The sequence below is a fragment of the Camelus bactrianus genome, chromosome 19 (genome assembly GCF_048773025.1).
Source record: "Camelus bactrianus isolate YW-2024 breed Bactrian camel chromosome 19, ASM4877302v1, whole genome shotgun sequence".
NCBI lineage: Eukaryota > Metazoa > Chordata > Mammalia > Artiodactyla > Camelidae > Camelus > Camelus bactrianus.
Window position 1 is genome coordinate 9,778,430 of NC_133557.1, and position 26,796 is coordinate 9,805,225.

At 48.6% G+C, this 26,796-nt stretch overlaps 2 protein-coding genes across 9 annotated transcripts; one reads left to right on the forward strand and one right to left on the reverse strand.

Moving 5' to 3' along the window:
* Positions 1-2,160: 2,160 nt before the first annotated feature.
* On the reverse strand, positions 2,161-5,015 carry ZCCHC3 (zinc finger CCHC-type containing 3). Its single transcript, XM_010960913.3, has one exon. It carries the CDS (start codon positions 4,876-4,878, stop codon positions 3,652-3,654), a length of 1,227 nt encoding a protein of 408 aa, XP_010959215.3. The 5' UTR covers positions 4,879-5,015; the 3' UTR covers positions 2,161-3,651.
* Positions 5,016-5,145: 130 nt separating this feature from the next.
* On the forward strand, positions 5,146-24,503 carry C19H20orf96 (chromosome 19 C20orf96 homolog). 8 transcript variants are annotated; one of them, XM_074347082.1, is made up of 11 exons: positions 5,146-8,757; positions 9,042-9,090; positions 9,668-9,785; positions 13,607-13,719; positions 17,654-17,812; positions 20,030-20,129; positions 21,011-21,168; positions 21,249-21,350; positions 21,491-21,577; positions 22,235-22,388; positions 24,235-24,503. In XM_074347082.1, the coding sequence occupies exons 1-11, from the start codon at positions 8,738-8,740 to the stop codon at positions 24,390-24,392; spliced, it is 1,218 nt and encodes a 405-aa protein (XP_074203183.1). In that variant the 5' UTR covers positions 5,146-8,737; the 3' UTR covers positions 24,393-24,503. The 8 variants fall into 8 exon arrangements, with proteins under 8 accessions (XP_074203183.1, XP_010959212.1, XP_045377032.1 ...); XM_010960910.3 differs by having other exon boundaries at positions 22,270-22,388; XM_045521076.2 differs by lacking the exon at positions 24,235-24,503 and having other exon boundaries at positions 21,249-21,337; positions 22,270-22,388.
* Positions 24,504-26,796: the final 2,293 nt, after the last annotated feature.

Sequence of the window (26,796 nt, forward strand, 5' to 3'; positions counted from 1 at the left end):
TGAAAGCGGTGGTATCTCCACTGGTAGGTCAGTTCTGTGGTGTTCTGGGAGTCATTCCAGCCTAGAGACCATCACTTTCTTCAATACCTAGAATGGTTTCTGTTTCTGAGCACTGGACTACTTTTGTTTTCTAGAATTGGCCATGCCTCCTCCCACTATAGGGTTGTTATATTTGTTACCCCGTAGGCAAATGTAGGCTAATACCATGGCCACCACTAAACCCCCACCTCGTCTCTCAATTAACTCTTTATATACTCTTGATCTCAGTTCAAACATTTTGTCTGGGAAGTTATCCCCGATCCCCCAAGACCAGATCAGTTTTCCTTGTTAAACGTATCACTCCATCTGTTTCTTTCAATGCATTATCATAGATTATAACTATGTATTTGTGTGACTCTAGACTTTGAGACACAGGGGACTTGACTATTTTGCTGTATTCCATTGCCTTAAAAGAGATGGTGCATTTAAAACACAGTGTGTTAAATGAATGAATGGAATGGAGGCGGCTAGAGAGGAGGGTGTTAGGACAAAATCAAGCCTCTTGTAACACTGATAAGCCCTGTGTCACCTTCTCTTGGACTTTTCCCAAACATATCTTCCTGTGACTCTCTAGCCAGCCTGAACATGCCCTGTGCTTTAGCCTCCAGGTCTTTGCACAGGCTGCTATCTGTTGCTTGGATATGTCTTCCCTCTTCTCTTGACTCGTCTTCATCTTGCAGGTTTCAGTCAAGACATCATCATCTCTTCTAGGAGACCTATGCTTGAGACAATTCTATAGTCTTCTTCCAGAACATTTAAACATACTTAATATTATTTGAAAAACTGCTTATTACTTATCTGTATCTCACTCTGCAAGAGCACACCATCTTATTCATGGGTGAATGCAGAGAATCTTGCATGGGGCCTGGCTCTCATAGCCTTCAGGATTGTTGAAAGCTGAATGAATGAATGTCAGCTAAATCAGCCAAACTCAGTCTGGGGAATCTTGACACTTCCCCTACTAGGGGCCCATGAACAGTGGGAGACTGTAATTTGGGGGCTGTGAGATCAGGAGAGGAAGCTGGGGGAGGTTTGTTCCGCTCCAGCCAGTGGCTCAATCCCCAGAGCAGGCAGGAGGCCCTGGAGCAGATCCTGGGGGGGGGGGGGGGGGGAGGATGGGTAGGGAAACCATTTCTTCCTCTGCACTCTCCAGTTGGTTGGGGGGAGGGGCAGAGAGAGGGAAGATTCCTTCCAAGGAGGCTCACTGGCACAGTGCCTGCTCAGAGGAAGGGGGCAGGGACGATGATGAATGCAGGCTTTCTCCCAGCCTCCAGCCCTGTGAGGGAGGGTAACCTGTGGCAGAGACGGGAAAGATGAGGGGGAGAGAGAGGACAGGAGGGGGAATTGGGAAGGAAAGAGCGTGTTTGCCTTGGGAAACAGGAAGAAGGGCTGAGCTGGCTCTGAAAGGCAGGATTTCCAAGAGCCAACCAGACCTCAACCACACCAGGTCAACTCTGGAAACATCCTCAAATCACTGGGTCAGAGAATCAATACACTGAGGACACTAATTCTTACGATCAGATCATCCTATCATCTCAGAGCTAGAAAATCTGTCAGACGGTTGTGTCTGCGGTTTCTAGCGCTAGCTTGGAGGAGGGACTCAGCTCTATTGGAAGTTTCCTGGACTCTTTCTTTCTTCCTCCCTTATAGCAGGAAGAGATGGCATTTTTTTTAAGCCTATGAATACTGTGTATCCAATTCCAGAACACAATAATTTTAAGATGCTGAAGTGACATCTTACCTGGGGTCTTTCTCACTGGTTTGTAATCTCCAGGGCACAGTTCCTCTCACTCATGTTAGTACCATGCAGAACTGTGGTCTCAAACCTGGCTGCCCATCAGAATTGCTTGGGGGTGCTTACTAGAAATATTTTCACTCACTCCGGTGATTCTGATTCCTGGGAGCTGAGTTAGGGCTTAGCAGTGTGCTAAGTGACTGTGATGCACAGGGCTAGATAACAACTTCCTAGGGCCTGGGACAACATAGTAGGTGTTAAGTGTTGCCTGCAGGGGCTGGGTACGTATTTGCAGGGTAAACAAATGGTGTGTAGGAAGCCTGGGTTGAAACCAGAGTCTGTGTACCTATGCATCTAACAATGGGAAAAGAAATAGTGCAGCAGTGTTAGTAATACAAAAGATAAATATTTATTCAGAACAAAACTTTTAACAATCGATTTTACATTCTAAGCCACAAGGAAATAGCAAAACATAAAGCAGAGGAAAGACAAAAAACTAAAAGAAAAAGCAGCATACTGTCTTTTCTACTTTAACTTGTAACACTTAGTTGGCCCAATGCCCTTTTGCTTGCCTAGTTCACAAGTACATTTTAGAGTTAACAGCTCACTTATAATAATTCCGGTTAAAACTGCCTTTCTCTTTAGAGTCAGGAGGTTGCAGATGAGCTCCAGTGAGCTGCTTCTCTGGGGTTTATAGCTACTGAGGCTAAGGTGCAAATGTAAACCTTTGGTAGGTTTCCTTACTCAGAAGCACCTCTATTTCTCATTGATGCCAATGAGTGGGGAAGGGTTAGGCCACAGAGGACCTGGCCCACCTTAATCCAGATATGGTACCCCAAGGAGCAAGGAGCACATCCTGGATTATGTTCCTTTGTCCCTTCCGTATCTCCTAAGAATTCAAAAGCCCCAGCTAAATCTTCTGCTTTCTCCCCCAGTTGATTTCTTAGCATTCTTCTGGGCTCATTATTCTGGAGAACAGACTTTCTGGACCCTCAAGTGTTGAGGAAAATGTTGTGAAGTGTGAGAGGTAGTGAAATGAGCACCAGGCTTGGGGGCAGGGAACTCTACTCTAGGCTAGCTCTGGCACCAGACAGCGGTGTGATTTTGACATATTCATTTAACCTCTCTGGATCTGTTTCATCGGTTGGAAAACCAGAGATTGGTCAAAATCAATTTTTCCATCTTTTTCAGCAGGAAAATTCTAGATTCCATGATTCTGTGAAGAATGGCTTCTGAGCCACAAAAAGCGCTGTCACAAAATCCAAGCATTTTAATGCCGTAAGAGAGGCCCTTGGCCACCATTCAGAGCTTATTGACTCAGATTACATACACTTCTAACAACACTGGTTTCACAAATTCTCAGACCACATAGATTAGAAGCAGCAAATTAAAAGGGGAAGGGACGAGTTGCAAAAGATAGACACCCTGACAGAAGCCACAGTCAACAATGTTCTCAATTCAACAAACAATGGTGGCGTGCCTACCATGTGCTGGGCCCTAATGCAGCGCACTAGCGCTGGGGCGTAAGGGCGAACATGGCAGCCCACAAGGTGAAAATATGGGAAGACGACAAGGCGTGGGGAGTAAAAGGTACCAGAAAAAAAATCCCCCAATACAAATATAAAAACAAAATATAAAAAAGGAAGGGGTGACATATCTGCACACGACAGTTCTCGGTAGTGTTACTGATGACAGAGTCACCAAATTCAGGAAAGGCTGACGTGGAGTAAACTCGGTTTAGGAAGGCAGAGCGAGATGTCTCTTGTAGGTTTAGGAAAATCTCCTTCAAAAACGATTAAAAAATGGTTTTAAAAAAGTTTTGGCACTTAAGAAGGGGTAAGCTGGCTCTGTGTTCACCGTGGCAGGCAAGCGGGTGTTCAGTGCCCGGCCACGCCGGTTAGCTGAGCTGCCACGGAATTGTGAACTGCTTTGGGACACTGGGCAAAGGCGTGTCCTCGTTTGCCACAGAGGTTGCACACGATGCCCTTCCGGCAGTAAGGGCTGAGGTGCCCCTCTTCCCCGCACCTGAAGCACCTGTCCTGTGTGCAGCTGCCGCTCATGTGGGTCCGGGAACCACATTTAAAGCACGTCTTGGGCTGCCCCTTGTACCAGCTGTAGCCCCTCTCGGCCCCCAGGAAGAAGGCCCCGGGCAGGTGCCTGACCCCGCCCTCCCCCTGGCGCAGCTCGATCTCGCACTTGTACTCCCCGGTCCAGATCCCAAACCTGTCGGTCACTTTCACCGGCACGGCCAGGACATCGCAGTGGCGCTTGAGCCAGGTCACGATGTCCTCCACGTCCACCGTCTCGTTCCGGAAGAGGATGAAGAGCGTCTTCAAGCTGGACTTGCTCCGCCCCAGCACCACAAAGTTCTCCCAGCAGTCCTCCTGTTCGCGCTTCTCCTCGTAGACGCGTAGGAACAGGGCCAGCTTCTCCGCCGAGCGGAAGCTCACGTCGAACTCGCGGCTGCCAGGGATCTGGATGACCGCGTAGATGTCGCTCGGGTCCATGCCTATGGAGCGCAGGATGAGCGCGCCCACCACGAAGTCCCGGGTCGGGCAGGCGCCCTCGTCTCCCTGGAAACAGATGCGCACGAGAAAGCGGCCCTTGCCCGGGCCCACCGCGGGGCCCGTTGCCGCCGCCTGCTCGTCCTGGGGGAGCCGCTCGGTCGCGTCCTCGGCCGCGCCGGGCCTGGCGGGGGCCGCCATGGCCGCCCCCTCCGCCTTCTTCCTCCTACCCGTCTCGGCTGAGCCCTTCTTCTTACGGACGTCCGCCGCCTCGCCGGGCGGGTCTCTCCGGCGGCCCTTCGTGTCCCCGCGGCCGGCCGGGGGGAAGTCACCGAGGCCCGGCGGCGCCAGGCCCGCGGAGGCGCCGAGCCCGCTGCCCGCGCCGCTGCCTGCGCCGCTGCCGCTTTCTTCCTCCCGCCGCGGCGGCCGGGACTCGCGGAACTCGCCCTTTTTCTCGGCCAAGTTCTTCACCACCTGGGCCCAGCCCATCTTCTCGCGGCCGCCCTCGGCCTCCTCGGCCCGGTCTGCTGGGCGCGCGGGGGGCAGGAGCTGCGGCCGCCCCCTCTTCCTCTCCTCCTCCGCGCCGCCGCCGGTGGCCATTTTACCTCCTTCCCAGCATCCTCCACTCGCTCCCGCAGCCAAAGGGCGCCCATCGCGCGCGCCCGCCCGCCTGGAGCTGTGGGGGTTTGGGCTTTTTTTTTTTTTTTTTTTTTGAAATTCGATGCTTCTCTCCCCCGCCCCGCCGAAGGTATTTACTTGAGGCCAGCGCCGGCCGGGAGCCCCCTGACAACGGCCCGGCTGCGTTTCCGCCAGTGCTCGCTCCAGCCACACCTACGCACCGAAGCTGGACGGGGAGCTTGGAGCGGGTCCCTGTCCCTTGCGAGGGTTTGGCAGCCTTGGGCCTCGCTCTCGAGGATTTGGTATTTCGCAAGCGGTCTTCGATGATTTCATTCAAGCAGCTTTACTAACGGCCCACAGCCCGAAGGCGGGACAGAACTGAGGAAGATTTCGCCCATTTTGTTTTCATTTTTGTAGTTTTTCAATTAAAAAAAAGAAAGACAAACCTGGCTTTCCCTCCTTCCAAAGCAGATCACAATGCATTATTTTAACAACGTTGGATTATGGGCATGTTCAAACATACAGGAAGTTGAAAGAATTTTGCAGTGAATATTTTACCTTTAACTTTTTAACTTTTAATTTTCTATCATTAACATTTTACTGTACTTTATCATACTACACTTCTATCCATCAGTCCTTAGTTTTTGATACGTTTCCAAGTTTCCAAGTGAGTCATATGGCGTTATTTTTAAACAAGACCTCCATCATATTCATGATGACAATTCTGTTGAGCGCTATGTGCCCAGTACGGTTCTAAGCATGTTGCAAGCTTTATAACGTGGAATCTTCCAAAACAATGCTGTAATTATACCCATTTCACGGGAAGCAGGGGCTTGGAGATAGGGTTTAAATCACTTGGCCAAGTGGCGGAGTTAATAGGCAGCCCTATGCGTAGGTGGCTTGTATTTATTCTCCGTCTTTGCTTCTGACATTGTGGATCAAGGACTGTTTTGATCAGACTTTACAGGAAACCTCATAAAGACACAGGTTCCCGAACTAAAGTTAGCACTGGACTCTCTGCTCCTCCCTCATCTGTCTGAACTGGTGCTTCAGCAAGACAGATAAAACTTGGGTGATTGAGGGGATGGGGTTAACATCACCTTTTGTCATCCTGCTTTCTTTACCATTCCTGCGTGGATTTCAGGGTGCTCCAGTGAGCTTTAGTGAAAGAAAAGATGGATTGTGGAGTCAGGGAGACCCTAGTTTTAATCTGACTGCTTCAGATCTCAGCTTGATAACAGGTGGTGGGGGAGGCAATGACCTCAGTTTTCATAGCTCAATTTGTTCATTCATAACAAAGGGATATTAAAATCTACTTGCAGAGGACTAATGTGGGTATTCAAGGAGATAACATGTGTCAAAGATCTTGGTCCACAATGGATTTCTAGAAAAGGTTATTCTTCCTTTCTGCCTGTGTTGGATTCCTTCCTATTTCTTTTGCAGTTCTACTTAGTTTGGGAGTCCCTGTGACTTCTTAAGATGTTTCCCTTTACCCCAATTCCAGTTTTGGTCTCAGCATCTCCAATTCTTGTGCTGCTTGAACCTTCCAGTTCCCTCACTTCATAACCCCTCAGGGGCTTTCCTCCATCACTTCTCTACCACACATGCCCACGATAGATCGATAGTACTCAGATCGTTAACCAGAAACAAGGTCAGATTCACACATTCCACTCTTTCATTGAGGAGGATATTTACATAACAAAACAACCTGTGCGTTTTAAATAATCTCTTTTATTCCTCTTACCCTAACTCTCCACCTCAGCTAACCAGCACACAATCAAATATCTACAAGGGTCAGGGAAGTGCCTTAAATAAGGAAATGTGCTGGGGGAACTTATCTCAAGGGGCAGTTACTAGTCAACTCCAGCTGATTACTGCTCCCACTGTGGCCAGATCTTCCTGTTTTTAAAGAGAAGTCTGAACTCTGGTTTCTTTTTTTTAATGGGAAACATTCTTCCTTCTCCTTCTTCTTCAAGATTGTCTCAGCTATATTTGGATCCTCCGTATAAATTTTAGAACCAGCCTGCTGAGTTCCAGGAAACCACTTTTGGGGATTTTAATTAGACTTGCATTGCATTTATACAGCATTGCCATGTTATAATAATAAGTCTCCCCACTTATGACCCTAGCATTAAAAGGCTAGTTAGGAGCCTGTGGAGGAGGTATGATTTGATATGGACTTTGAAAGGAGAAGCAGGTTTTGGAGACCTAGACATTACCACTTTTTTTTGTGGGGGATAGGGGAGGCAATTAAGTTTATTTCTTTACCTACTTATTTTTGGAGGAGATTCTGGGGACTGAACCTAGGACCTTGTGCATAAGCGCTCTACCACTTGAGCTACACCCTCCCCCCTGGAATGCACTTTTAAATCTATGCTCTATCTGGCAAATGTGGGGTGTGGAGAGAGAACTGGAGTGGGGCAAGGATGGCAGCAGGGACTATAGTCCAGGGGTGAAAGGAAAGTGGGGTGTATGTTTGTACTGGTGGTGGTAGTGATAAGTCGTCTGATTCCAGACATACTTTGAAGGTATTGCTGACAGATTTGGAGGTGGGATGTGACATGAGTCAAAAGATGAGTTAATGGTCACTCCAGGAAGAGAGTTGCCATTATGAGTTAGGAGAAAATGTTTCTGGGGAAAGGTCGAGTGTCAGAGTTGCCTATTAGGTGCCCAGGTGGAGATGTTGAGTAGGCAGCTGGTTGTATGTGGCTGGAATTCAGTGGAAAGGCTGGAGATGTGACTCTGGGAGGCACCTGGGTAGAGGTGGCATCTGAAGTCACAAGACTGCAAGGGAGCATGAGTGGACTGATAAAGTATGGATAGAGACACAGAGAGGGCTGGGTCTCAGTCCTAGGGCAACCCAGGAATAAAGGGAGACCAGGAGGAACCAGTAAAGGAAAAGCGAAGGAGGTAGAAAGCAATCCAAGAGAGTGGTTTCCTGGACACCACGTTTAGAAAGTGTGTCAAGAAGGGAGTGATTTGTTATGTCAAATGCTGCAGGCGGACCAAGAAAGATGAACGTTGAGAGGTGACCACGGGGTCTAGCAAAGTGGAGGCCACTGGCAGCCCTGACAAGGGCAGTTTAGGTGGAGAGGTGGAGAGTGAAATCCTGGTTGGAGAGGTGGAAAGGAATGGGAAACAAACCTTTCTAGAAGTTTTGCTGTGAAGTGAAATAGAAATGAGAGGGTAGCTGGATGGGAACTGGTCACTTTAAAAAAACAGAACAAATTAAAATATGTTGCTAAAGCGTTGAGGATAATACAGAGGAGAGGATGATGGAGAAGTGGGGAGAATTGTTGGGGGGATATTTTAGAGAATATGCGAGAGGACAGGATTCAGTCCACAACTGTAGGACTCGGTGTCAGTAGGTAGTTTATACATAGTTACAGGAGGGAGGTGTGTAGGTGGGTAAATGAAGTGATGTGAACTTGTGAGTTTACTGAGCTCCACGATTTTCCTAGTGAAATAGGAAGCAACGTTATCAGGCAAGAGTAACGATGGAGAAGGAAATGATGGTGGTTTGATGACAGGAGAAATATGGCATAATTCTTCAGCATGACAGGCGGGGCCAGCTGAAGGGAATTTGAAACCGCGTTGAAAAGAACGCGGAGACGGCTACATTTTGTCATGCGATGTTAGTCCCTCAAGGCGCTCAGTAGTCTGCGTCCGTTTCCTTGGAGACGGAGACGGGAGAGGGAGCGTCAGGTCTCCCTGCAATGTTTGAGTGGCCCTGGTTGCCGCGCGACCCACGTTGAGACAAGAAAGTTGGTGAAGCCGAATAAATAGGCATCCCCAAAGATCAAGGCCCCAAGGATTGAGGACTCTTCTTCCATTTTCCTCAATGGCGCGCGTCTTCCCAAAGTAGGTGAAAGGAGTAGCGCGGGCTGTTGGCGTGCGCATGCGTGTCCCCAACCTTGCCCCGGCTGGTCCTCGCCAGGTGGCCTCCCGCGGTCTTGGCCCCGCCCTCTCCCTGCCCATTTCTCTCTAGACTGCTTTTTCCTCGCGTTCTTCCGCTCCGGGTGGGCTTGTGTCCATAGTAACTGCGCTTTCGGATTCGAGACCCATCGCCTGTTTCCGCTGCAAACGTTTGCCGCTTGCAGCCCCATGGGCTGGGAATGATGGGAGTTCTTTCCAACTCTTTCCAGACAGAGCCACGCTGGGATTTACTCCACAGCCCACCAGTTCCAGGTTCTGGTAAGTCCAGGAGGGCTAGGGCAGGTGTGGGGGGCTCGCTGACCTTGGGCTTGCAGTCCGCCTGCCCTCAACCCCCACGGCGTGACTGTCCCGGGCGATAGAATCCAGAGACCTGAATTCCAGGCCAGGCTCTGTCACACATTTGCTGTGGGACCCGGAGTGTGCCTCTGACCTCACTTTTCTCACCACCTTATCAGGATGTAAGGGTATATTCTGTTGCTCTCTTATTTATCTCTGATTGCTATTCTGCTTTCCTATTGGGTCTTTTCCATGCCTCCTGTTTCTCACAGTTCTTTGTACCTCCTAGCCTGGATGTGCTTTGTAAATTCTGGCTGGCTGATAAAAAAGTGATAGCTAACATTTATGGAGCACTTACCACATACTTCACAAATGTCGTCTCTTGGAATTTTCATACTAACCTATGGAGGTAGGTTTTATAATTAGGTCCAGTTTACAGATGAGAAAATTGAGGCTCAGAGAGATAAAACCACCTAGTCAAGGTTGCAGATATCTATAAGGGGTGAAGCTGGGATCTGAACCCACCAGGCTGTGTGACTGATTGTGTTATGTCTGGTAGGATTATGTTCCACGGCAGCGGTCCAAGCAGAAATCCAAGCCATCTACTCTGCCTCCAATCCTACAAACGGTTGACACTAAGAAAAGCAAAATGAAGACTTTGCCAACCGTCCAGCCAGGTGGGCAGAGGCACTTGGGCGCTGGAGTGGGAGTTGGGGACAGGATAGAGTGGATGCTCTTGGCCCTTGGTGGCAACATTTATATCAGGGTAGGCCAACTACTACAGCAAACAATCCCAGATTTCAAGTATTAATACAGAAGCTTATTTCTCATTTATGTCAAAGTACTTTTGTGGATCTTGTGGGGAGGAGGTAATCTTTCTCACAGATGACATGACTGTCTCTGTAGAAAAGCTTAAGGAATCTACTAAATCTAAAAGAAAGTAGAAGTAATAAGTGAGTTTATCAAGGTTAATGGATACAAGCACAACACACAAAAATCAATCACATTTCTATATGCTAACAATAAATATGTGGAAACCAAAATTAAAAACACATTTACAGTCACTTCAAAGAAAATGAAATATTTAGGCATTAACTTTAAAAAACATGTACAGGATCTGTACACTGAAATTTATATAATGCTGATATAAGAAATCAAAGAAGACCTAAATCCATGGAGAAACTGTACTATATGTTCATGGATTGAAAGACTCAACATAGTAAAGGTGTCAGTTCTCAAATTGATCCATGTTTTTAATGCAACTCCTATCAAAATCCCCGCAAGGCTTTTTGTAGACATGGACAGGTTTATTCTAAAATTCATATAGAAAAGCAAGGCCCTAGAATAGATGACAACTTAAAAAGAAGAATAACATGGGAAGAATCATCTTACCTGATACTAATGTGTACCATATAGTTATAGTAATCAAGACAGCATAGTATTGGCAGAGGGATTGGCATATAGATCAATGGAACAGAACAGAGAAACCAGAAATAGAGCCACACAAACTTACCCAGGTGATTTTGACACAGGTGCAGAAACAATTGAGTTGAGGAAAGAAAGCCTCTTCCACAAGTGGTACTGGAGCAAGTGGACATCCATAGGTGAAAAAAAGAATGTCAGTTTAAGTCACACAATTTACACAAAAATTGACTCAAAATGTGGATTTAAACTGAAATCAAAATCAAATGTAAAACAGTAAAACTTACAGAAAAAACATAGGTGAGAAAAATCTTTGGGACTGGTGGCCAGATGAAGAGTTCACACCAGCAGCTGGATCTGTAAAAGAAAAATGAAATAAATGGATAACTTGGACTTCATCAAAATTTAAGACTTTCGTTCTGCGAAAGACTGTTAAAAGTATGAAAGGGCAAGCTACAGACATGGAGAAAATATTTGCAAACCATATCTGATAAAGGACTGCTTTGTAGAACATACTGGGAACCCTCAAAACTCAACAGAAAAACAATTCACTTAGAAAATGGGCAAAAGACACAAAGAGACACTTGACTGAAGAAGACGTACAGGTGCTAAATAAGCACGTGAGAAGGTGTTCAACATCCTTATCCATTAGGGTGATGCAAGTTAAACCACAATGAGTGTCACTGCACACCCATCAGAATGGCTAAAATGGAAAATAGTAATAACACCAAATGTTGGTGAAGAGGAGAAACTGGGTCCTGCGTACACTGCTTAGGGGAATGTGAAATGGTGTAGCCCCGCTGGAAAAGAATATGACCATTTCTAATGAAACTAAACACACATTTCCTATAACAATCCAACAGTTGCACTCTTGGGCATTTATTCCAGAGAAGTGAAAACTTACGGTCACTTCAGAACCAGTGCATGAATGTTTCATAGCAGCCTTGTTCATCATACCCCCAAACTGGAAACAAGCCATATGTCCTTTAACAGGTGAGTGAGTTAAACAGACAATGGTACATCCATTCCATCCTGTGCAATTCCTTTCAGCGATAAAAAGGAAATAACTTTCGATATATTCAATGACTTGGATGAATCTCCAGAGATGCTGAGTGAAAAAAGTCAATCTCAGAAGTTACATACTGTATGATTCCATTTGCATACCATTCTGGAAATGATGGAATTGTAGAATGGAGAATTAGTGATTATCAGGGATTAGGGACAGAGGTTGGGGGAGGATGGTAGGGGGAGGGAGTGACAATAAAAGACAACAGAAGCGATCCTTGTGGTTGTGGAGATGTCCTCTATCTTGCCCATCTTAACGTCAGTGTCCTGGTTGTGGTATTGTACTTCGTTTTCCAAGATGCCACCATTGGGAGAAACTGAATTAAGGGAACATAGGATTTTTCTGTATTATTTCTTGAAACTTATCTGTATTATTTCTGAACTTATCTCAAAATAAAAAGTTTAATTAAAAAAAAAGATAAACCAGGGCTACCACCACTAATGAAAAGAAATACTCATTATTAAAGCTACAAATCTTCCTAAGTATTTAAGTTCCATTTACAAATCTTATAATTTTATAAACACTTGTAAAGAGGGTTTTGGAACGTGGTTAATTAAATTCCCCTAAATTGTTTAAGCCACGTTTAAAAATTTAATATATTCATTTTCATTTTCACATATTTCACTTGTTCTAATTAACAAAACCTGGCATTTAAGTAATTCTTTGTACATCTAATAAATAAACATCTAAATATGGGTACTCTTTTGTTCTCTTAAAAGTTTTGGTAATTTATACACATTTAATAAGGGTGTTTAAACCTTCCAGCTTCAAACAAATCTAAATCAAAATCTCACTGACACATTTTAAATTAGAATTGTAAAATTAATCTATTTTTGGGGGGGGTAATAAGGTTTATTTATTTATTCATTTTTAATGGAAGTACTGGGGATTGAACCCAGGACCTTGTGCATGCTGGGTACGCACCCTGCCACTGAGCTATACCCTTCTCCCACAAATTAGTCTATTAGTCACTCCATCTCTCAAGCAATACCATTCAATGCCAGATATGTACAGACAATTCATAATTTTAATACAAAATTATTTAAATTTACTTCATCACTTCAATTCATAATACAAAAATTTTCCAGGGTTAAGGGAATTGATCTATAAAGGAAATAATATTTTTCAGAAATGAACTGGCTTGCACCTCCAACAGGGATTTTGGTGGGGGCTGAGAAGGCAGTGGCAGCCCTTGTGATGCTTTGGGGGATTTATCTCATGCTGGTGCCGGGCATGCCGAGAGAAGCAGGGATTCTAAGAATGTGCCCTCCAAATGCCTTATTCTGATCTGAATTATCTTTGTATACTTCGTATCTGGCAGGACCACAGCTTTTACACATATTTCAGGGACAGCGAGTTGGCATGTTGCATGGCTCCTGGGCCTTTATCTGATGCTGTGGTCCTGATCCCAGTTCTCAGGTCATTAGTAGTAACAGTGACAATAGTAATTTATATTTAGCACTGGATATGTGTTAGGCACTATTCCAAACACTTAAAGTGTAGTAACTTCTTATTTAATCTTCACGACCACCCTCTGAAGTAGGCATGATGATTATTCCTATACAGACGGAGAAGCTGAGGGACAGAAGGTCATGTGATCTGCCCAAGGCCGCATAGCTAGGAGACTGCAGAACCCAGATTCAAACCCAGGCTTTCTGGCTCATTAGTTATTGCTCTTAACCCCTGCACCTTCTGACCTTGCCACCGGCCAGCTTGGTGGGAGAGACTGGGGGTGTCTGTTGTACCCCTCTCCTCCCCTCTGTTCATACCCACAGACACTGTGGTACATGAAAGTCCCGTGGCTTCTCCATCCCTTAACCAGGCCCACAGTGGGGCTGGGGAGCTTATGGATGGATGTGAGTTTCATCCTCTGTCTGACTGTCATGCATTATAAGGCTGGGAGTGGATGGGGCTGGGGCCGGGCTATCTGTCATGGCTGGTGCATTTCCTGGGACCTAATCCCAGACCTGCTCTACCCTCACTCTCTCTCTGCCCTTTCCCATGCCCTAGGCTTGCAGTCCAAGCCCACCTTGTGGATGACAAGCCAGCTGAGGACTCCACTAGGACCGTGCAGAGGGAAGTTGGACCCTGGGAAGACACAGACCAAAATCCAGCTAATTAGAGTATGGGGAACATCCTCCCACAGGCAACAGGGCCTGGCAGCAGGCAGCTGGGAGGGGGGGGAAATGTGATAACAAACATGCACTGAGTTGCTCATGGGTGCCCGACTTGACTCTTTTTTTTAAAATTATTATTATTTTTAAATGGAGGTACTGGGGATTGAACTCTGCCACTGAGCTATACTCCTCCCCCTGACTTGACTCTTTTTTTCCTCACAGCAACTCCATGGGCATGCATCATCCCTATTTTACAGATGGGGAAACCAAGGTGCAGGGAGCTAAATGACTTGCACCAGATCACACAGCTAGAAAATGCAGTACCAGGAGTCACAGCCAGTTAACCGAAGTGTTGGCTGTTGTGTTTAAGACTCAGGAAAACGATCAGAATCACTTCTGATCGTACTGTATGAGGAGCACAGTCCTGGTGGCTTGTTCATTTAAAAAATTTCCAGGAAATTAACCTTTTATGGAATACAGTGCACCTTGAAGCAAGGCTTAGGAGCTTCCTGTTCAATTTGTGACAGTGACTGACAGAACTTTTGATAATTGATTTTTCTCACCATTCATTGTTTTTAATGGCTTCTGAACATTGTTTGGAAGTATTTGAAAAGAAGAGGGGTCTTTAATGTCCATAGCAGAAAGTAAAATAATAAAAACAATAAATACTACAAAATACTATAGAAGAATACTTTTTAAAAAATTTATTGTAGTATAGTCAGCTTACACTATTGTGTCAATTCCTGGTGTACAGCATGTTTGTCATACATATATATATATACATATATTCTATAGAAGAATTCTTCTGCAAGAAAGTTTTTTTAAATTTTTTTTTGGGGGGAGGTAATTTGTCTTTTATTTATGTACTTATTTATTTTTAATGGAGGTACTGGGGATTGAACCCAGGACCTTGTTGCTAGGTACAAACTCTACCACTGAGCTATACCCTCCCCCCAAGCAAGTTTTTAATAGCTCAATGAACAATGATTACTATATAAAGAACTAGGAAAAAATGTATTTGCTTTGAAACCTTTTTTCCCGTTAAGCTTCAATTTTTCAAAAATGGTTTAGAGGCAGCTCAGCCTTCTTAAAGGAGTAACTCAAATTTCCAATGTTATTTTTATCCTGACTTTAGCCAGGTTGATGTGTTTTTGTTTGATACACAGTGTGAACTGGGACAATTGACTCTAAAACCTGTGCTCCTTACCAGTTCCTAACACTGTCTCTTGTAATCATTCATTTGCTGAGTCAACAAATATTTATTGAGCACCTACTATGTGCCAGGCCCTGTTCTGAGTGTGAGGATTCACCTGCAATGTGACCTGTGACCTTGGGGAGCTCACATTCTGTTGGGGGGGACAGACAATAAACAAGGCGAATAAAAATATAATATGTGTAGTGAGGATAAGAGCTATGAAGAAGTAGAAGGGTTAAGGTTAGGGAACTAGGGAGGCACAGAGGAGGGAGTAACTATGACTTTTAGGAGAGTGATCAAAGGAGGCCACTAAGGTGGGGACATCTGAGGGAGGAGTGGTATAGGTAGAGGAACTGGAAATGCAAAGGCCCTGAGGTTGGCAAAGTCAGTGTGGTGGAGCTGGTGATGAGGAGGAAAGATAGTGGGTTGTGGCGGGAAAGGGTTAGCTTGTATACAGCCCTGTAGTCCATGATGTGGCTTTGTGTTTTTATACTGAGTAAGGCAGGAAGACCCTGGAGGGTTCTGAGTAGAGCAGGGCTGTGATCTGACTTAGGTTTTCACAGGAGTCTTGGTTGCTGCTCAGGCCAGACTGGACTGCGGGAATGAGGGGGAGACAGAGCAAGGAAGTAGAAACTACCCAGCTGGTTTGTCCTCTTGGAGATGGAGTAGAATCCTGACTCTGCCCCTTAGCCTCAGGTCAGTTATTTAGTCGATCAACAACTCCTGAGAGCGTACCCATGACGTCCAAGGCACTGTGCTCGATGCTGGGGACACGGCCATGAACACGGCATTCAGAATCTGTGCTGTGATGGAGCTTATACTTTAGTGGGAAGACACATAACCAATGAATTTTAAAAACTCCAAAGAATAGTTACCCAGCAGTTTATACAGCCCATACTTACGGAGCTCCAGGCATTGTCCTGTGTGCTGGAGATGCAGCTGTGACCAAACAGCCAAAGCCCAGAGAATTTCAGAGCCCTCCTGGCTGTGAAATTCGAGTTCGGGGACAGATAAGAAACAAGGTAATAAGAAAATAGGTTATGTTGGGTGGTGATAAGTCCTAGGAGAAAAAGAAATTGGGAAAGGGGGAGATAATTTCAAACTGTAATTCTGTAATTACAAATTGGGGTAAGGGTTGGGGGGGACACAAAGCAGGCTTCTACACTAGATTCTAGGAGTCAGGGAAGAGCCATTTCTCCAGCCGAGGTCTACACTTTATCAGAATCACCTGGGAGTAGGGCTCATTGGGCCCAAGGCTTGGAGACTGGTGTTTTTCACAAGATGCTTCTGTTCCCAGTGGGCCATATTTGGAGATGTTTTGGTCTGGAGATGTGAAGGCAAGATAGTGGAGTGGCCAGGAGCCCAGACTTCCAGGACAACAGCCGTGCTATGTGTGACCTTGGAAAGGTCCCAAATCTCTCTGACCCTCAAGTTCTGCCTCTCTAAAGTGGGGCTAATGGTAGCTCCAAATGAGGGAGCGCGCGCTAAGTGCTTAGCACAGTTTCCAGCTCATAAGTCCTCTGTGCGTTCATCCTCTTACTCTCTTTATTGTGTGAGGAATATGGGAGCTGAGGGCTAGAAAGGGGTAGTTTCTAGCAAAGGACAGACAAGTGAGGAAGAACGGAAGGAATAAAGAAGAATGGTGACAGGTGACTGCATGTGTGCCGGGTGTGCGAGGCACTGCCACTAAGCGGCTTAATCGTGAACCTAACCTCATTTATTTTTTATGGCAGCTCTCTGAAGTGGGTTTTGGTTTCCTAACCTACAGAATGAGGATAATGGGGTTCTGGGAGGTGAACTAACTTGCCCAGGTTCCCTTAGCTAGCTGGTAAGTGGCAGAGCTGGGATTTGAAGCAAGGTGTGTAGAGGCCTAAAGTCCAAGTCTTGATCATGGTGAGGTCCGGCCACGCCTTATAGCCTTAGGCCCACTCAATTCCTTGTCTTAGTGTAGCAGAAAGACAGGCAGTGGGAGTCAGCAGTCTGCCTTTTGAATTTCAGTGCCACTGCTTTCTGGCTGTGTGACTTTAGGGCAGTCATCTAACCTAGCTGAACTTCCCCTTGTTAGTACAATAGAGTTTGTAAGCAAAGGGTTGTTGGAGGGTGAACTGATACTGTGTGCCATGGGCTGAGTGAGGCCACACTCTCAACCATTGTTACTGTTATTGTAGGTTATGTGTACCTGCTGGGGGTGACCTTGGGCAAGTCACTTAATCCCTTAGATGCTTATCCCCAGCGGTGTTGTATGAAATGCAAGTCCTCCCTCAGCTCAGCTGCCTGATGAGAAATGGTAGTGATTATCATCCATTCTGCCTCTCCTGCTTCTTCTCCAGACATGGCTCATCTCCTGGGCCACCTTCTTTTCCCACTTGGGCATTTTCTATAACTGTTACCACTGCTATATTTCATTGATTATAAGAAGCCATAGACAATAAGGCACACCTTTATCTTAATTACCCGCTAATGAAATATTTATCGATTACATTGTGACACACCACCAACTGTAAGACATATCCCCATTGTAGAGATGTAAAATTATGGGGAAATTGGCGTTTCAGAATGGATGAAATAGTTAAAGGTGCTCTGACCTGCAGACAATGGGGAACCGCCGCCCAACTTGGGTGGCATTTACTAGTTGAGGCCACAAGGCGGCGGATGTCCGTCGGGAGGGAACTGGTCCCTAGGCTCCGGGAGGCTCCCGCCGGCCCCGCGCAGCACAGCCTCCCTTCTCTGTCCTTCTGCCCGCAGACGATGCTCAGGAACCGGCGAATCTCACACCAGGAGCTCTGCAACCACGAAGACTTCCTCTCCAAGCTCACTGTGGAGCTGATGAAGGCCATCCAGGACATGGAGGAGAGCTCGGCCATGAAAGTGCGGGTGATGCTGCAGCAGCAGGACGTCTTCTCGGTGAGACCCTCCATCGTGGCCCGGCAGCCCCGCCTCTGCCCTCTGCGCCGCCGCCCTCCTGAGCGCTCGGGCGCCCTCTCCTGCCTTCTCCCCGCCTCTCCCGGCCTGTAGCATAAGCTGCTTCCTGCTTCCTCCATCTGGAACATAAATCTTAACACCTTGCCCCCAACCCCCGCCCCAACCTACCTGGGCTTTGGAATCAGACTGGGATGCGGGGGGGTGGGGAGCTCATCCCAACCAACACTTATTAGCTGGAAGACTTTGAGTTAACCTCTGAGCTCTGTAAAGTGGGGCACAGTAGCACCCACTCCAAAGAGGCATTGTACTTGGCACACAGTAGGGGTGTAAGAGAAATTAGCTGCTACCACCAGCACCGTTAGCAGATACTAACACGGAGTAATACTATGTGTGTATTCACACAACCCTTACAACAGCCGTGTGGGGTGGGCATGATTGTTATCAGAACCAAGGCAGTCTGACACCCGGATCTGTGCTCCTTCCACAATGCTAGGATTATCACCCTCACCCAGTGGTGGCGCTCGTGGCCTGTGGGTAAGAGTGATTTGCAGAGAGCCCAGTATCCACAGCCTTCTCTGGGAGAGGTTGGTGAGACTTCCATGGGAGGGCTGAAAGTTCACAGGGGATCAGGGATTCTGGCTGGAGAAGAGTCAGAGAAAATGGTTTAATGGAGAAGCAGTTACCCTCTGACTGCAGTCTGCCTGGCGGGGAGAGGAGTTGAATTTACCTGGAGCCTCTGAGACGAAGAGAAATTCCGACATCTTGGGGTCTTCATTGGTTTGCTTGGGCTGCCGCAACAAAATGCCACAGACCGGGTGGCTTAAATGATAGAAGCTTATTTTTTCACAGTTCTGGAGGCTGGAAGTCCAAGGTTGAGGTGCTGGCGGGGTTGGTGTCTGGTGTCCTTCCTTGGGGTGCAGATGGCTTCCTTACTGCTCTGTCCCCACCTGGCCTTTCCTCTGTATGTGTGTGTGTGTTGGGGGGGAGAGGGCGAGAGAGAGCAAGAGCCCTGGGTGCCTCATCCTCTTCTTAGAAGGACACTAGTTTCCGGAGTAGAGCCCCACCCTTTTGACGTAATTACCTCTCTAAAGGTCCTCTCTCCAAATACAGGACTGTGGGGGAAGGGATTGGCCCTTTAACACATGAATTTGGGGAGGGACACAATTCTATCTATAACAGAGACCAAACATGTTCTCCAAACCTCGACAAAGTTATTGTCTGATATTCCTCCATCGTTTTATGTCTTGCTCATCTGGATTGATTCTTGTGGGCCCTTGGGAAACAGGACCCAGTGAGACACCTGGTCCACATCAAGCTTTCATTCAAGTGGGGTGACAGGCAGTTAGAAAGCCTTTTGTGTGGACTGTGATGGGGATGGGGACCTGGGGAGGTAGGAGAGGCCTTGTAACACAGACATGGAGGATCAGGAAGTGATGATTGAGTTGAAACTTGCAGAAGTCAGTGTTGACTGGTGGAGAGCAGCGCTGGTCCCAGGCAGAGGCTGGGGGTCCACGAGGCCTGAGGGGAGAGGCACATGGCTGGCTCAAGGAGCCACATGGCGCTTCGTGTGGCTGGACAGTCAGGTGTGAGGAAGGGGTCAGAGAGAGGGGAGGTCAGCCCGGGCTGGGTCGGGGGGCTCCTTGTCAGCCAGGGTAAGTAATTTGGACCTCATTTACAGGGCAGAGGGGGGCCCTTGGAGGGCTTTAAATAGGGGAAGGATGTGGCCGGCTGTTTGTTTTTTCAAGAAAGAGCACTCTGACTGCCATGTGGGGAAGAGGTCAGAGGAGGACGAGTTAGGAGAAGCCGTTGTGCTGTTTCAGACAGAAGGTGAAGAGAACTTGAATGAGACAGTGGCGCTGGGGGTGGAGAGAGGGGCATGGCTGCGCGGGCTGTTTGGGGAGTAAACCTGTTCTACTTGGCACGTTTTGGGTGAGAAGAGGGAGGAGGGACCAATGCCTGGTGCTTGAGTGTATGGTGGGGCCGTCTGCTGAGGCGGGTGGCAGGAAGCGGGAGAGTTTGGGGTGCAGGGGGGGCAGCAGATGAAGGCTTTCTGACCTCTAGTCAGGTTCCTGGGCCTGGGAGTGGGGTTGGGTTTGGGAACTCCCCTGAGGAAGTGCTGAGTCCCCGGACAGCCCATGCTCTGGCAATGCCAGCAGAGGCTCAGGGTGAGCTGACCACCCCCCCACCCCCCGCCCACAGACCATCATCAACATCTTGGAGTGCTCCAACCAGAAGAAGCTGCAGCAGATGAAGTGTGAGCTTCAGGAGTGGGAGGAGAAGGAGGAATCCAAAATACACAGTAAGAATCCCTGGGGCCAGCACCTTGATGCTCCCCTAGTCCTGTTGGGGGGTCAGTGGCTGGGCATTCTGGAGGCACCTCCCTTTCGGGAACCATCAGGCCCGTCACCTCCCTTCTGAGGCAGGTGGAATTGTGAAGGTGCAGGGCTACCGGCTTACTTATCCAGCACTTAGCACTCGCAGGCCCTCTGTGCCTTGTCTCTATGGGCCTGCTCTCCATCATTACAACTACCTGTGAGACTTGGACCCTTCTCCCATTTTACAGATGAAGAAACTGAGGCTAAGGGAAGTGAAGTAGTCCATGGAAGGTTAGACAGCTAGGACCCAGAATCCAACCCCAGTCCACCTCTTTCTTGCCAAGGTCCCTCTGGGAGTCAGTGGCTGGGACAGGTCACTGGCCTCAGACCTGCTGAACCTGTGGTCTCTTTCTCCCAAGCAGACCAGAAGCCTCCTGAGGGGAGGGGCAGTGTGTCAGGCTGCCTCAGACACTGGGGATCCCTTCCATGGAGGACGGCAGGATAGACTTGTCTTAATCCTGCCCTGGTCATGTCTCAGGAGCCAGTGTCGCGCCATCTCCCTGGGCTTGTTGACTTGGGAGCATTTGTATGAGGAGACGGAGGCCCAGAGAGGGAGGGTCATGTGGTGAGTCAGTGGCAGAGCTGGGGCTGGTCTAGGGATCCTGCACTGGGATACTTTCTTTCCAACCCAGTGTTGCCTCTTCTGCGAAGGTAAAGAGCTTAACTGTTCACCACCTCCTAGCCTTGCGTGAGCTCACTTCAGCCCAGACCCCAGTCTGTTGGTCAAGGAGAGCTCTGCCTCTCGGGTCTCCCTCGAGTGGTCCTTGAGGGACGCACCTGCCTTCTGTCCCTCCTGACCTTGCAGACCTGGAGCAGCAGGTGGAGCAGCTGAATGCCAAGATCGAGAAGACCCACGAGGAGCTGAGCTTCGTGAGCACTTACAAGGACCGTGAGTATCCCATCAAGTCGGTCCAGGTTGCCGACCTTGGGCACCAGCTGCAGCAGATGAAGGAGAGCCAGCAGGTAGGTCGGCCCCTGGCCTGGCCTCGCCCGATCATGTGGGAGACAGGGCTGGTGCCCAACACTCCCTTGCTGACCCCCAGGATGAGCTGGAGGACCTGAGAGAGGTGTGCAGGATGGTCTTGGCGTCCATGTCCAACCAGATTCAGAAGAAGAAGAAAAAACTGCTGAGGTCTCTGGTGGTGGTGGGTAGCCAGCTACTGTGGTCGGTCCTGCTCCCAGCCCTGCTTTTTTCCTTGGCCTCTGCCTTCAGGCCCCCCACACCCTCACCTTGGCACCCAGTGCATGGTAGAGACTGGGGGCCAGACCTCTCCTTCCTCCACAGAAAATCCAGCATGCTAACCAGGAGGCTCTCCTGTACAAGACTTGGAACAGCCAGGCCATACTGAAGTGCATGGGCAAGTTCAGAGAAGTGAGTGAGCATGAAGGTGGTGGTCCCCTCTGGGAGAGAGCAGGAGGGTGGGGGGTCCCCAGGACCCCTGGATCAGGCTGGTTCTGATCTGGCACCCACGAGGTCTCTAACTCTGGTGTTAGCCTTCCATCTTGGCAGTGCCATTAATGTCCCTTGTCATTCATCTGAGAGGGGGATTAGTGCTGGCCTAGGCCTTGGCTCATTCACCACCACCACTGGTCATGACCCATCAGCAACATCACCAAGCATCACTCACACGACCATCACTACTGTCACCGCATCCCCTGTTTTCACCTCTGAATTCTTTTCATTGACCATCACTCATGACCAGTGCTAGCAAACTCCGCCATCACCACCCTCTCGCCATCATTTTCATTGTCTTGCACCTTCATCTGTCTTCTGGGTGAATGGCCTCTGTCATCTCCACCAGCCCCATTCATTCTCATTAGGAAGCACTGCCACCCCTTTACAACCTGTCTCTGTGCTCCACGGTCCCCTCACCCTTTCCAGCACCATCGAACATAGTCAGTAATCATGAGCCGGCCTTGTCTTGCACAGAGGGGCCCGTCCCTGGAGTCCAGGAGTCCCAGTGCCAAAGCCCAGGACATTTCCTTCGACGTCTTTATTGCTCATCTAATTTGCACTTTTCTCCCTTTGGCTGGGGACTTCTCACCCTCCCCTGCTCTCCTCAGTTTATGGACCAGTTTGAGAAGGAAATACCCATCTTACGGGCCGAGATGGAACAGCTCCAGGCTCAGATTTGGGAACCCCGAGAGATCGTATTTGCGGACGTTCTGCTTCGGAGAGCCAAGTACGTGATCCTTTTGCAGCTGCCTCTTAAACCAGCCAGGCTCTGGGCTTGAAGAAGCTCGTTGTTCTCAGGGAAGGCAGCACCCTGTGCAGGGAGGCAGGAGACCTGGGATTGTGCCTCAGCCCTGCCACTGACCGTGTGGCGGATGTGCCCTTTTCCATCTCTGGGCTGCGGGTGTCCCATCTGTGCCCAGAAGGCTGAGTTAGGGAATCTCTCTGAACCCTTCCAGTTCCTAGATTCCATGTTTCAACCAGGTGGGTGCACCCCTAAGCTCCTGGGTTGTTCAGGAAGATGGAGTTGAGTGGGGTGGTTGGCTCCAGGGAAGAACAGTCTGGAAGACACATTGCAAGGTGAAAAAGATGTTTTCTTTGTGGGGCAGAATCCAGGGCCCCAAAGAAGAACTTCCTTCCTTCCAGAACCAGTTCTCTGCTCTCCGGGTCTGAGCTGGGGGTCCCCCCAGGCCGCGCCTCTCCAGATGGCCTGCCATTTGCAGATTGTTTTTCTTCTTCTTAGCTTCTGTGTCTGTCTCTTCTTCTTCCTTTCCTTCCTCCTCCGCTGCCTCCTCCTCTTCATTCTCCTCTTCTTTTCCTTAAAAAGTACTGTGTAATTTATGATGTGCCTACAGAGTCAGGCACTGTGAGTGCAAATGACCCTTGGCTCTGCCACTGTGGAGCCAAGGAGGGGACCAGACATTAACTGATAACGAGCCACAGACATATCACGTCGCAGCTGAGCCCAGAGCCACTGAGGGAGAGGGATGGATATGGCCCTGGGAGAGCATATCTGGATGGTGAGGTGCCATCAAAGAAGGTGTCCCTGAGAATGGGACATTTCTGAATTGAGGTCTGAAGATGTGTAGGAGTTCACTAGGCAAAGGGGGCTCAGTGGGGAACTGAAGGAATAGCATTTTGAGGCTGGTGTCTCAGGGGTGTGGTAAGTAGGCAGCCAGGGTCCCTGTCTGAGCTCTGAACACTTTGGAATAAGACTGAAAGGGATGGGGGAGGATCTAGCTCAGGAGTGGAGTGCGTGCTTAGCATGCATGAGGTCCTGGGTTCAATCCCCAGTACTTCTGTTAAAATAAATAAATATAAATAAACCTAATTACCCCCCCAAAGTAATAAAGTAAAAAAATGATTTCTCCCCCAAATGAAAAGATTGAGAGAGAGAGAGAGGAGAGAGAGGATGTCCTGGAGCCTCATAAATGTTCATGCTGATCACTGAGATGGGAAAATAGCGCAGATGGGGACCCATTGCTCTTGCTACTTTGATGGACAGACTAACACCTGTCATTTACTGAGTCCATGTTACCTGCCAGCACCATCTCCTTTAATCCTTTTATTGAGGACAGAGGTTGAAATTACTCCCCCATTTGACAGATGAGGACACAGAGGCTGGCTTGGGGTCTGTCACATAGTGAATGCTTGTTACATAGGTGCCAGTGGGAGGAGGGAGGCTCAGAGAGGAGGAGCTGTGATTCTGACTCCAGAGAGTGCTTGTCCTGAGGGGCCCCTCGTATTTCAGAGCTGACTTCCTGCTCCCTCTTGACCTCAGACCTCTGTCGGGGAACACGGGTCCTGCTGAACCAATTCCTTTTTCATTTTGGTGTGTGTGTGTGTTGGCGCTGCATGGTCACAGGTTCTGCTTTGGAATGGGGCTCCCCAGTTGAGTATATGTTCTACTTTTTTTTTTCCCTTAACAGAGGCACTGGGGATTGAACCCAGGACCTGGTGCACGCCAAGCATGCGCTCCACCCCTGAGCTGTACCCCTCCCTCCCAGCACCAATGTTCTAAAAAGCAGGGCTCCCCTGCTTGGCCTCTCACACCCCTCTTTGCTCTTTGCCACCAGGTGCACCCCGGACATGGACGTTATCCTCAACATCCCTGTGGAAGAGCCGCTGCCCTTCTAGATGCTGGGGCCTTGGGCCACCCTTTCCCCCGGTTTCTTCCCCAACCTGGAGTCTTGAGTTCTCTCCTTCCAAGACCACGCCCCCATTCAGCTCCTGATCTGCAGTTCCTCCTTCCCTCCCTCCCTCCCTCCTTTCTGGTTGGTGCTGCTACTTGGGCGAGGTAGGAATTCCTAGTCAAGTCCTATTTACCAATAAACCTTGATTTGCATTTGTTCTCTGCCAGTGCTTGGGGGGTTCCCAGCGAGGCCTTGAGAAGCAGAGGTAGGAATGGACTTTGTCTTAAGATCAGGGGTGGGCAACTGTGCTGATGGCATCTGGGGCTCCACACTTCTCGGGAAACGCTGGAGTGACCCCCCTGCCTGAGTCTCCTGAGTCCCCAGCCGCCCCCATCCCTGGTGCAGTGGGGCCCAGCTTTCCCTTCTGATTGGTGCCCAGACCCATTGAGGCTGGTGCTGGGATGGTGGGGAGATTCCTTGGGTTTGATCCCCCTGGGAACTTGCTGGGCCTTCATTGCTGCTGGCCATCTCTCTTCCAGTCCAGCTGTCTGCCTGTCTTTCCACAGCTTCATGGCCTTTACCCACACTGTGTGTGGACGTGAGCACAAACTCATCCTCAGGGCCTAGCTGACCCCATCCCCTGCCACGTACTCTTCTGTGGGGGACTTAGAGGTGTGCCGCCTGGGCCCCCTTCACACAGGGGCTCGTGGCTTCAGTTACAGGGTCGGAGGGCCATTGGCAGGTGTCCTCCCGTGGTCAGTCCCTTCTGGGTGTGCCTGAGCTGCGGAGAGCCACCTTCTCCAAAGCCAGGCCCCTTCCCTCCTCCAAGGACTGCTTGGCGTGCAAACCCCAGAGGCCACTCTGGCTGCAGAAGTCCCTGTGGGGTTGGCTGAAGCTGCCCCTGGGCCTGCCCGGCCCTGCCTGCTTGCTTCTCCTCCTTCCTCCGTCGACCCCAGGGGCAATCATTAGTAAATGTCCTGCACCCTACAGTCTGTCTCCGAGTGGGCTTCCCTGGGGACCCCGGCTGCCACCCAGAGCTTTTGGTCCCTCTCAGATCCACTCTGTGTGTTAGGAGACTGGTGACAGGTAACAAAACACCCAACTGAAATTGGCCTACACAATAAAGGGCTCAGGTAAATAAATATTGTAGGCGGGGTAAGGCTTCGTCCAGAATCAAGTGATGACACCAAGGACCTAGTTTCTGTTTCTCTACTTTGTTCTCCAAAGTGTTTTTTCTTGCTCCTTGTGGTCCCAGTGTGACTGCCAGCATCTCCTGTGCTGTTTGGATTCCTTGTTCATGTCCTGCTGGAAAGAATGTGTCTCTGCCCCAGAATTTTCAGCCAAAGTCTTAACATTCACTGTGACTGGACTAGCATATATATATATATATATATATATCATGATACTATTAATACTATTAGTGATACTGTTTAATGATATATAAATATATATAATGATACTATTACTTTAACCAAATATAATTAAAAAAAATCAGATAAATCCCATTAACCCTTTTACTATGTGTGCCTTTCCCCCACCCCGTGCTATACAGTAGGTCCTTGTTGTTTATCTATTTTATATATAGTAATGTGTACATATTAACGCCAAATTCTTAATCTATCTCTCTCTACCTGTTTCCCCCTGGTAACCACAGTTTGTTTTCTATGTCCGTGTGCCTGTTTCTGGTTTGTAAGTAAAATTTGTAAGTTCACTCTTAACCACTGTCCCGTCAGGAGCTCAGCTGGGCTGGAGAGAGGGCGGAGCCACCAGGTGTCAGAGGAGCCAGTTAAGAGAAGTCCAAATTGCAGTAACAGTCAAGCTTGGATAGTAGAAGCAAGAGGCTAAACTGAAGAAGCGCTGACATCTACCCCTTGGATTTTCCCCCTGGAACAGCACCATCGGGCAGGTGGATCAGCACCTGGGATGGTCTCAGCGCTGGGGGAGCCCCCAACAGAAGGCTCCTGCAGTTTATGAACTTGGGGTCCGGGTGGGGTGGGGAATGGAGTAGCGGGTTAGGATCATCAGGAATCCAAATCAGCACACTTGGGGCGGTGGAGGGAAGGAGAAGCATTCGATAACGAAAGAATCCCACCCTATTATCTGTCTTCTGTCCACCATCTTGATTGGAGTACTGGAAGGCGGCAGGAGTGAGAGGGAATAGGTGTAGGGGGGTCCGGAGGAGGGGAAATCAGGCCTAGGTGTTACCTTTGATGGCAAGAACAGGCAACAGGAGTGTCTCCAGAGCGTTTTGCTAAGGTGCAGGTGCCCGGAAGGGGGAGAACTGAGCATGGGAGGGATTGTGGGCAGGCATGACCCAGGCGCTATTCGACGACCAGGCACTATTTTTTAAATTTTAGTAGGGGCTGTAAGAAAAGCCTGTTCTGGCATTCAGTGAGGCCAGCCCGTCGGATAAATGGAAGTGTCCTGTTCTAAGGCCCATCTCTCTGTGTACCTTGTAAAGTGCATTGTGAGCCTTGATCTGAATCTGGTTTAGGTCACCAGTAG